This window comes from Andrographis paniculata, unplaced genomic scaffold (assembly GCF_009805555.1).
Source record: "Andrographis paniculata isolate CXL003 unplaced genomic scaffold, ASM980555v1 Contig11END, whole genome shotgun sequence".
NCBI lineage: Eukaryota > Viridiplantae > Streptophyta > Magnoliopsida > Lamiales > Acanthaceae > Andrographis > Andrographis paniculata.
This window is the reverse complement of record NW_026137391.1, coordinates 4563174-4575030: the sequence shown is the minus strand read 5'-3', so window position 1 is coordinate 4575030 and position 11857 is coordinate 4563174. Positions and strand designations below refer to the sequence as shown.

At 35.7% G+C, this 11857-nt stretch overlaps 1 protein-coding gene and 1 non-coding gene across 12 annotated transcripts; both read left to right on the top strand.

Annotated features, from left to right (window-relative positions):
- Nucleotides 1-829: 829 nt before the first annotated feature.
- On the top strand, nucleotides 830-902 carry TRNAV-UAC (transfer RNA valine (anticodon UAC)). The gene has a single exon. It is a non-coding gene; the product is annotated as a tRNA-Val (tRNA).
- A 52-nt stretch (nucleotides 903-954) lies between these two features.
- LOC127249113 (uncharacterized) lies at nucleotides 955-4311 on the top strand. 11 transcript variants are annotated; one of them, XM_051271836.1, is made up of 7 exons: nucleotides 955-1153; nucleotides 1782-1854; nucleotides 2182-2295; nucleotides 2421-2493; nucleotides 2906-3142; nucleotides 3658-3773; nucleotides 3863-4311. In XM_051271836.1, the coding sequence occupies exons 2-6, from the start codon at nucleotides 1839-1841 to the stop codon at nucleotides 3668-3670; spliced, it is 453 nt and encodes a 150-aa protein (XP_051127793.1). In that variant the 5' UTR covers nucleotides 955-1153; nucleotides 1782-1838; the 3' UTR covers nucleotides 3671-3773; nucleotides 3863-4311. The 11 variants fall into 11 exon arrangements, with proteins under 11 accessions (XP_051127793.1, XP_051127801.1, XP_051127784.1 ...); XM_051271844.1 differs by having other exon boundaries at nucleotides 955-1166; XM_051271827.1 differs by having other exon boundaries at nucleotides 955-1506.
- Nucleotides 4312-11857: the final 7546 nt, after the last annotated feature.

Here is an 11857-nt window from a genome sequence, read left to right as displayed (position 1 = left end):
TGAGATATGGGTGTAACAAAAAATTTGTCAATCCGAATCGAAAATTTAACACAAAACATTTGACTCAAACACAACACAATTTTTTTTCGAGTCGGGTTTAAATTGATTTGATTTAGTTTCAGATCATTCAAAATCCGAATAAACCCGACCCGAACCTAATACAAAACAGGATCCGAAAACTTAAAAAAATTTAAATTTACCTAATGATATCCATTTTTAATTTATTTTATTTAATATCTTTTATATTCAATATAATATAAATATTATAAATTAAAAATAATAATAAAAAATAATTTTAAGTTAATCTGAAACTCGAAACCTGTCTTGATTTTGTATTTCGAGTTATCATATCAACCCGAAACCTGACCCGAATACAAAACAATTTGTCTTTTTATTTTAAGTTTGAATCTATCTGATCTTTTGCAAATCCAAAATACCCAAATCCAAACCTGAAAAATTTCACATAAAATAGATTGGATTTTTTTTAGTGGAATTTGATTTTGACACCCATAGTTATAACATTGTTGAAGGTTATTTGTTTAGTAATTCCCCTAAGTATTAAGCTAATATAATACATAAAATTCATACTATAATAAATAATGTATCAACAGAGTGTGTTATGCGTATTCTTTGATTATGTTGAGAATAAATTATATACAAGATTAACAGAGACTTAATGATTAATCATTTATTAAAGATTTTTACATAAGATTTCATGTGCGCTTTAAAACGCAAGAATCATGTTGTTAAATCTATAAACCCAAGAAACACAAACACTACACAAGTATTTATTGAATTAGTTTAATCTTAATTGCATTCGAAATTGTATGTTGCTGTGGTGTAGTGGTTATCACGTCAGTTTTACACACTGAAGGCCCCCAGTTCGATCCTGGGCAGCAACAATATCATTTTTTTTATGTTTTGTTTCCACGAAAACCCTAATTCTTATTCTCCCCCAAAGTCATGTTTCCCCTATAAATAGGCGAGCGCCGGTTTGGCGTTTTTCGCTCATTCGCAGCTCGAATTTTTACGGTGTCTTGCCAATACGTCGCTCCGAATCAGACAAGGAACATTTCTCCTTGGCTGTTTATGTTTACGTAGCGGAGCCTCTACAAGTAGTTTCTTCATTCCGGGTCACAACGGCGGCGCTCTGGTAGTGTTTCCGTGTGCGTTACAATATGTTCTTACTCGTTCGTATTGAAATTAATTTATTTGTTTTTCATCGGTTGGGTTCAGTGGGTTTATATTCCAGTTGTTTTGTGGACTGGTTTGGTTTTGGAATTCTGATTTATAGGTAGTTTTGTGGAGATTATAGATAGTGTTGTGTGGATTTTTTTTGGTTGATGTTGATTTGTTTGTTTATTGGTACTTGATTATTTGCTGGTAATGTGGTGTTGAGGATTTTTGGAGAGTTTCTCTACACCTCCCATGACCAGCTATATGGAATGGAATGGAATGGAATATAACTAGGCAGCCAGCAAGCCAATGTTCCCACTTCATCATCGGGTTGGGTGGTAGATCATTCATTCCTCTTCTACATTTATCATTCATGTTGTTGCCATAAGTTTGGCTTTTATATATTTATAGTATTTTATTTTATTAAAAATAATATAAACAATACTAGATCAACTCGCACACGATTCATTTCACGATTCATTTCATGACAGTGGCGAGGTCACCTCACATCACCACACGTCCATGTCCATAGCTGTGGGCATTGGGGTTGAATCTTGATTGAGCTGCAACTGTTGATGATGTCGATTTTGTTGCCCACTCTGCAGGTTTTAGGTGTTGGGCTATTTGTATGAGGTAGATGTGGATTGCCGCAGTGGCTGGCAATGATTGAGATTAGATGTATGAATATCTATTGGTATTATGTGCTCCTTACAGTACAATACAATACAATGCTCGGAGGTGATTGTTGTTAGGCATAACTTTGCCTCTGGGCTGGCTGGCATACATGAGACCTGACCTTGTTTGTACAAGATTGATTGATCGAGGCTTGCAGTTCTTACCTTACCTGCGTGCCTGCGTGCCTTGAGTTACTATTATTAATTAATAGCCACTCCAGTGACGGGCTTTAGATCCCTGCTAACTTCAATCATACATATATATATATATATATATATATGGCTTCTCAAAGTTTCTTGTGGGGTTTAGCCAAGCAATCTCTGACTGCAGGTCTAATATGCCTTACAATATCTGATCGATACGGCTGTGTTACGGCTGTTCGTGGGTCATCCATGTTTCCTACTTTGAATCCACACAGTAAAAACTCTTCTCAGTTTGAATTAGGTGAGAGATCTTTTATCGATATATATATATATATATATATATGCATGCATCCATCCAATTTATGTTATTATATATAGCACAGGACTGAGGCTTGCTGTTCTCATTCATTGTATTTCTGGATGCAGATGACCGTGTATTAGTTGAAAAATTCTGCCTCACAAAGTACAAATTTTCACGAGGAGACATTGTGGTTTTTTGGTAAAACATTTTGTCCACAAATCCTTAAATCAATTCAAGATTAGATTTCGGTTCCTTTCCTTTATGTGAGTAGTCAGTCACTATTTGTGCTTAAGCTTGGCTTAGCTTAGCTTAGTCCATCCCTATGAACTCCTTACCTCTCAACTCAAGTCTTAACTGGTGGATGACTGGTTCTTTTATCTTATCTTTATGGCTATTGTCGTCTGTGTTTTTTTCTTCTTCTACCCATAAACTAAAATGCCCACTGATGCTATATTCTATTCTACCACCTAAATGCCCACTGATGCTATATTCTATTCTACCACCTAAATGCCAACGTTTATGAATAATAAGTTGGGGGATGGATGGGATATAGGTAGATAGAGATGTTGATGTAATGAATCAAAAGTCACATCCTTCTCCTCTTATGCAGTTCACCAACGAATTATAAGGAGAAATACATCAAGAGAATTGCTGCCCTACCAGGTGATTGGATCGATCTCCCTTCGTTCGAAACCGTAAGGATTCCTGAGGGGCATTGTTGGGTTGTTGGAGAAGATGCTTGTAGCTTAGACTCAACATCACTTGGCCCAATTCCTATGGGGCTGATATGCGGACGAGTTACTCATATTGTGTGGCCACCTCAAAGAATTGGTAGAGTTAGTTATAGGTAGTTGAAGAAGCCTTTCTCTGAAATGGATATGCATGCGATGATGGATATGTTGGTATGCTCTAATGCATGTCTGTCTGTCTGTCTGCTTAGTTAGTTAGTTGCTTCTTGATATCCACCTTAATAATCAACTAATTAATTAGTTAAATCGACTAGTTTGGGTGAATATGGATGGGGAGAATTTCTATGAAATCAATGAATATAAACAAAGAACAGACTAACCCTGTGTTTGGTTTCTGATTGGATTTCTCTAATATATATGGAGTTGTACGGATGCTCATCTAAATTGTCTGTCTCAACCCTTGAAGTTTTAACAATTTAAGGACATGCCACTTTAGCAGATAAATTGTACGGAATAGTCGCATAATATATCTATTTTGCCTCTCTTTCTATCATTTTTCAGTTAATTAAGGGTATGCTTGGATTTGTAAAAATTTTGGTTTGTATTTATTAAAACAAAATATATGATTGGATATTTATTTTTTTTCGTAAAATGAAAAATATGAAAAATGCAGAGTCCAACAGTAGAAACCTGTTTTGGAATCCCATTCCATGCAGTCAAATCAACCATGGTTAAACCACCGCTGCGGCCGATTCTGGTCTTCCTCTTCTTGTGCGCGCATTGGTGAAGGTTACTTCCCAAAACCAAGTCCGTTAATGGCGCATTTTCATTTTTGGGAGGAATTTTTTGTGACTTCTCATTTAAATGTATTGTTTCAGGCTTTCTGCAATCTCTGCTTTTCATGGAAGTTATTCATCGAGCAATTATTGGGTTTCTTTTGGGGAGAATGGCAGTGGGGATGAGGCTAACCCAATCGATTTAGTTTCTCTTCATTTTTGATAAATTTTAATTGCATTTCGTTTATTGTGGGTTATCCAATCTCCAGGCTTTGAAAGAACGTCGCCTTTGACTTTCGAATACCAGAGCAATAATGGTGGTGCAGTATCGAAAATGTTTGGCCTGATCTTGAATTTTGAGACCAAATGAAGACTTGTTTTTTTGGCCTTTCAGGCTTGCAGAAGAGTGATTCCTTTCAGTTATGATTCTTAGCCATTGGATTGTGTATTTTCAATTGAATTCATTTTAGCATCGGAATATTTTCTCATGTTTGTTTCGCTTTGCTGTGGTATTTTTGGATAATGAAATATGAAGTTGCAGGATGCTCCAACATTATGAAGAAATTTTCTTATTGCAAGTGTTTCGTGGAATTTTAATTTTGAATCTTTCTGATTCTTAACCATTGGATTGTTCAAATTTATTCTCAATTTAATTTGTTTCATTTCATTATCAAATTTTTTTAGGGTATGTTTGTTTCTCTCAGTCTTTTTTGGGAGAATGAAATATGAAGTTGTTGGATGCTCTTTGCGATTGCATTTCATTTGAACAAAATTTTTGAAAATTATATTTTGACCCCTCTAATGTTTCGAAATTCTGGAAACACTTCCGTGCACCTTAAAATCCTACACCATTCAGTTTCCCTCCACTTCCCAAGATATCAAAACACTTTCAACTTCTCTCTAAAACTTTTTTAGTACATCTCACAAAACTTCAAAATTTTCCAAAATCGAGTTATTCCTCTGTACCCATCCGAAAAATTGCAAGTTGTTTCCGTAAATCAAGGTACACACCTCTCAATTTTCATGGATCATATTTGTATTAGACTTCCAACATTTGACCTTAGGAGTTTTCGCATTAACTGAAACAAATATCTTGAAACTCTCTGTTATGAGTATGTGTTAACTGATTAGTACTATTCTTTTATAACTCAAACCACTTAGGGTTTATTTGTTTTGTCATAAGGAACTTCAGTAAATTTGGAAGGAATTTTGATTCCCATATTTGTCAATCTTAAAGTTCTTGTAGGATCACTTTTAGAACTTGCTAACTACCCTCAGTACTGCGGAGACCCTATTTAATTTGTTCTTTGTGTTTAATGAGGCGAGCTTTGGTATCCTAAGAAATTGAAAACCAAATATTTTGACCTAACTCCTCTTTCGAAACCCTACGATTTTAGTGCCTTTCTTTTAGGATCGATTCATAATATTGAGACATTATATCACAATTACTTTGCAGGGGTGCGTACACCAGAATTTTTGATAATTGAAAAAATGATCCAAATGAAACGAAGCTACTTGCATGAATTACCAACTCTGGTGTTTGCAAATGTATGATCTGACATTCACAACCTTAGAAGAGCGGTTGCCATCATTGCGGAAGAGAGAAGAAAATAATATCAGAAGGAGTTTGCGGAGCTAGATTCAACCTTCGAAAGGAAGGTCGTGAAGCTAACTAACCTTGCAGAGAAGAAGAGGTTCGATCACCCATTTGGTGTTGGTCTACTTGAGTGCTTGCCACCAATTGCGTATTATAGATGTTCCATCTTTGTTGCGACTCAAAATTGGTCAGCGCTAGAGAGGCTTGCAAGTGATATATATTGTGCAAGGAAGAGTAGATTCTCTGATGATTAGTACCCTTGAGTGGAGATTGAGGGATATCTTATTCTGGTTGCGAAATGGGATTTGTCACCAGACACCTTAGTCAATTATAGAGAAGAGCAATTCACTCGCATGTGATCAGAATTTGAGTTGGAAGAAAAGCACGACTTTGGGATGGAAAAAGAGAAACTGAATATTCACAAAGAAGTGAGTATGGCAACAAAGAAAGGTGAACTCAACAAAAGCGATACAAAAAAGGTTGCAAAACTTGCAACAAAGGGTAATGCGTTTGAACAAATGCGATTTGTGAACATGGCTGTTTTTGTCCAACACGAGTTACTCAAGGCAAAGAGCCATATTGTTGAGAAAGGATTCGATTGGCCAAATTTTAGTGATGAGCTCATTCGATGGGTGTCTGAAAAGGAACTGCTACAACTGCTCGAGAATCCGGTGGAGTATGTGAATGTTGCAATTGTCATAGGATTCTATGCAAACCTCCATACCAAGAAATATATGGATAGTGTTTTTGTCGGAGGCATATCCTTGGACAATGCGATTGATAACCGCCTGAGAAGATAATTTTTAGTGTTCACGGACAACCCTATTGTAGGCAGTAAAAATATGTTAGCGTGGAAGTCTATAAATTATGAATATATGACATTTTTAAAATGGGTTGCCATAAGAATCTACTGCACCATGCATATTACTGACATGGATGCGAAAAATTTGTTTGTAGTGGCCAAAATCTTATGCAAACAGTTAAAAAAATATCGGCGAGTTAATCAACCATGACATCGCTGCTCACATGGATTCATTCATGGTCGCCTTGGCACATGGACATTTAATTACTGAATTCCGCCGCACAACAGGCTTGGAGATTCTAGTTGAGAAATCATTGTCAATCTGTTACTACAATCACCTCTCGAATTTAAATTCAAGGCCAGGATGGTTGAGCTTGCTGAGGGTAGTGAACTATGAATTTAGAAACGGATCACCACCTTAATAATCAATGACTAGTTTTTCTTTCTAGAGTACCGAGAGGCTAGAATAGTCTTAGAATCACGACGTACATTAGTGATTAAATAACTCTAGTGATCATCCACACACAACCCTTTAACGCACGAAGTATATATATCTCATTCACCATCATCCATCTGGGGGGCACTTCTTTTCCTTTTCTCACTCTTAATTAAGTATAATTTCATTAAGTAATTAAATCAGTTTCATTCACAGAGCAAAGCCTTACATCAACACAGTCGTATCCACCTTACTCCCAATCCTGCAATACACTTTTCCCACACCCCACCCATTTTTTTTTTTTTTTAATTATACGCTCGCATTTAATTTCAGTAGTATAGAATGACATTCAATGCATCTTCAATTCAAGACTTAAGTCATAGACTTGCACTTATCCTCACTCAAATTTTCCCTTACACTCATGCCATGAGTTTAACTTGGCACTTACCGATTAATATGAAAAAAATCTATTATTTGATGAAAAAATTTTGGGCTACAACACGACACACTGACAGACACTCAGAATTTTGCATACTATATCCATAACCAAAAGCCAATTTTCAAGCATCAACAAAGCATGGAGAATCCCTGAATATAGCTCTTTAAACGCGCTTCATTGACAAGAAATCCATCATGGTCATTTGAAGAATTTGGGTTGTAAATTTGCACTACTCCACTTTGCAACACTTTTTTGACAATCTATGGCCTAGCCAATCACGATTAAAACTTTGGGAATAAGTGAAGCCTGGAGTTGTAGATTAAAACTTTGTCTCCTTCATTGAATTGCTTTAGCCAAATCATCTTATCATGATAGTAACGAGCTCGCTCCTTATAAATCCTTGAGTTTTCATAGGCAAGGAAGTAAAACACATCCAAATCTATCATAATTTTTTTTTTTTCACTTTTCCTGCGTTGGAAGGATATTAAAGTTTAGAAATTGAATGGCCCAGTAGACTTTGTGCACCAGTTCCGGAGCAAGTGGTAGGACTTGCCAAAGACTAAGCAAAATAACTACATCCCAATTGGAATTTTGAATGCAGTGCGATAGGCTCATAATGCGTCATCCAGTGTCAAAGCCCAATCTTTCATATTTTTATTCACAGTAGTATGCAAAATATGCTTCAGTTCACTGTTGCTTAATTTAACTTGGCCATTAGATTGTGGGTGATAAGGTGTAACAATGTTGTGGCGAATATTATATTTCACAAGAAGTGGGGCGAATTTCTTCTTAACAAAGTGGGTGTGTTCATCGATAATAGAAGTCATGGGGATACCAAAATATGAGAATATGTGCTTTTCAATAAGCTTGGTTATCTAAGTCGCGTCGTTAACGGGAAGGGTGATTGCCACGAACCATTTGTTGACATAGTCCATTAAGACCTGAATGTATGAGTTCCCATATAAGTTGTGGAATGGTCCCATAAAATCGATCCCACATATGTTAAACAAAACTAATTTCAGGATTCTTTTTTTGCCATCTCATCACGCTTGGAAATAGATCCAAGATGATGGCATGTGTCACATTGTTTAACATAGTTTTTTGCATCCTGATGTAATATTGTCCAATAAATCTTGATTGTAGCCTTTGCTAACGTGCAATGACCAGAGAAATGGCCACCTATGGAAGAGCTGTGGAATTTATAGAGAATATACGGTATCTCAAAATTGGATAAGTAGCGCCGAATAATTCTATCCACACCAAAATAAAAGTAAAAAAAAAAAAAAAAAAGATAAGGCTTTTCCCAGAAGTAGTGACAGACGAGGCTAAAAAGTGTTTTGCATGCATTGTGATTCAAATAAGAAGGAATAAGTCCGTCACGAGATAGTTGGTGATTTTCCAAAAACCATGGAGAGGTAACAAGCATGGCATACAACTTCTCAATATGAAAATATTCGTTGATAGCTGAAGGTAGCGAATACGATGACAACCTACTAAGGTGATTGACCATTGGGTTATCACCTTTTTTTTCTCCTTATCTCAATATAAAATTCTTTCAATAGGAGAATCCATCTAATCAGTCATGGCTTGGAATCATTTTTGTCCATAAGATATCTTAGTGTGACATGGTTTGTGTATACGATTGTCTTTGATCTCACTAGATAAAGCTGAATTTTTCGAAGGCAAAGACAATAACGAGCAATTATTTCTTTGTGGTGGTGCAGTTGCATTGAGCACCATCTAAGATTTTCTAGGAGAATGAATCACATGGTGCTTCTGGTTGATCTTTTGTCCAAGCAAAACTCCAACTACAGCGTCGCTAGCATCATACATTAGCTCAAATAGATACATTGATTTTTCCATACAAATGTTATATCCTTCCATAATAACATTTTGATCGATTGTGAGTGGGGTGGGAAAAAATACCAAAATATCAAAATACCGTAGATATCATACCAAAAAAATGCTGAAATTTTTGGTATACCACAATTTGGTACGGTACCATACCGTACCAAATTTTTTCAGTACAATAACGGTATGTAAATTAAAATATTTGGTATATACCAAAATACCAAAAACATTTCGGTATTTCGGTATATACCAATGATATCATATAAAATTTTGATACTTTGATATTCAGTATATCAGCATATACCAAAAATTTTGATATACCGTAATATCGGTATGGTACAGTACGATATGTATATCTATCATGTTGAATTTTTGGTATACCAATTTTTCGGTATACCAATTTTTTGGTATGGTATTGATTTGGAGAAATATCATACCAAAATTTTTGATATGGTATACGATATGTTGTATAATTTTTTGTATACCATACCAATCCACCCCTAATTATGAGATTTTGATGAAATCCTTGATAAAACGTCGATAGAATTAGAGTGGCCAAGAGAACTTCGCGCTACTTTCTCACAATTAGGGATTCGCATCTTCACAATGATACTGACATGGCTTTACATGCTTCTATACCTGCATTGGGAACTTTGTGGCCAAGAACAATCCATTTGGTCACCATGAAATGGTATTTTTTCTAATCCAAGGCCAAGTTTGATTTAACTCAGTGAATGAGCATTTGCTTTAGATTTGCAAGGCATGTTGGTAAGGTCTTTCAATAAAAAGATAAATCATCCATGAATACTACAACATAGGAATTTTAAAACTTGTGCGAGTGTTACATACATCAAACAACATCTTATAAGCAAAATGTACCATAAGAGCATGCAAAGGTGGTTTTGTCCACATCCACAAGGTTAATCCATCTAGAAAGATGTAGAATTTATTCCCACTTATTTTTTTCTTCAAGCTCTAATCCAAGAATGGTAATGGGAAATTATTCATGTGAGTAATCGCATTCATCTTGAGGTAATATATACATACTCGTCATCTTGTCATTGGCCTTGTCTTGAAACTTATTGCTTCAACAAGGAAACGACCATTGGCAATAAACTACTAATGTTGTAATTTAAGAACTTACTATTATGCACATCGAAATACATTACTACGCATAACCATAGAAAAAATGCAAGGGGTTATAGATAAATAATGTGTTACAATTTTCTACTTCCAAAAAATTCTATCATAATGCTTCCTAACATAATTGTAAGGATCATACTCCACTCATCTTTACATATATACCTTATTTTCAAAAGAAAGCTAATCCCGAATGCCACATTTCCAATTGGCCGCCGAAAACCGCCGCCATTCAAAGCACCAACAACATCGTCATTGTCCTCGACTTCCACCGTTACTGTTGCCGTCAATCGCCCATAATTAGCTACGGCCATCTATTGGCGTGAGAGGTGTGTCGTGCAAAGTGAAAAGTGAGAATGGGGAAGAGCTTTACAAATACTACTGATTTAACAACATACATGCATATACACAAAGGAAAGCAAACATATGGCAAATACAAAAATAAAAGAAAACATAGAAACACATAATATGACACGGCTCCGGATCACGCGAACCCAAACTTAGACGGACCGATTGCAACCCGAACCCGGTCGAAGCTACTTGTTTGCTTGGAGGTTGTGATCCTTTGATCTTAATCAAAATGTGTGGTTTAGATTATCTTGCCACTTAAGATGTGTGGCTTAGATTAATTTATCATTTAGTATATATAAGCTTGTTTATTTTCTTGATGGACACACAACTTAGATGAAAATATTTTTGAGAGGGTTTACCTAGCTTTGGAGAGATTCCTTAGAGTTGGAGTGATTCCATCCGCCGAGAGGACAAATCGATTGTTTGAGCTTCGGATGCAATTGCGTGAGAAACGGAAGACGCATCGGCAGCGTCGGACAATCCGTGGATTCTTGAAAGTGCTTGCTCGAGAGGAGTGATTACTTTTGAAATTTGACTTATCCTATTTCTATTTCAATTTCGATTCGTCATTTGTAAGTTCCTGAATATATTAGATACTTGTCTTTTGAGTTTGATTCATGGAGATGATCCTAATCCATGTCGTAAATTGGTATCAGAGCGGTTGTTGATTTGATCATAAGATTTCAAAGCTATCTTGTTCACAACATGTTTGATAATATGTCTCTATGTCCTGTTTGATCAAATTTGTGTTAGAACATAGGTTTAGTTCATGTTATTTAGAGATAGTTCATAGTTTCTGGAAATAGCTATTTCGTTGTTGCAAAAATTCCCTCTCTAGTGGAAATGATAGTTTGTTCCAATCTTCGCCGTGTTGTGATCTCAAAATCTTCAAAAAAATGCTTGGAAGACAGTTTTTGGTCAGTCTGAAAATCTTGAGTCCAACATTCTATTTTCTGTTTTGAGCAGTCGACTTGTTCGATTTACTGCTCTCAATTGGCTGGGAATTATTGAGTGATTCTTTTCTTTCATGTTCGATAACTCCTTGAAGTTGATTGTAATTTTTGGAATCGTGAGATTTGGATTTGAATAGCTCTCTGAAATAGCGTTTGAATTTGGTTATAGTGTACTGCGTCCTGTTTTTGAGAAGTGTGGCAAAAGTGCAGTAAAAGAGCCAAGATGGTAATATAAATTAGAAAATGCGTGATCTAAACATTAAGCAAAAGCCTAGAGCATTAAAAAAAAATAAAAAACAAAAAAAACAAAAAAAAACAAAAAAAAAAAAAAAAACAAATTAAGCAGCGCACTTTCTCTTCTTGTTATAGTGCATTGTCGATCATTTGGATAATCATAGTTGAGAGTCACTAAACCAGTTCTGAGGGAGTAGTTCTATTCTTATGTGGGGGTTCTTTTGAGTTAGGAGAGATTGTCACGATCTAATGATGTGCTAGGGATTTTGATTCTAGCTTGTTGGCTTAATTGTG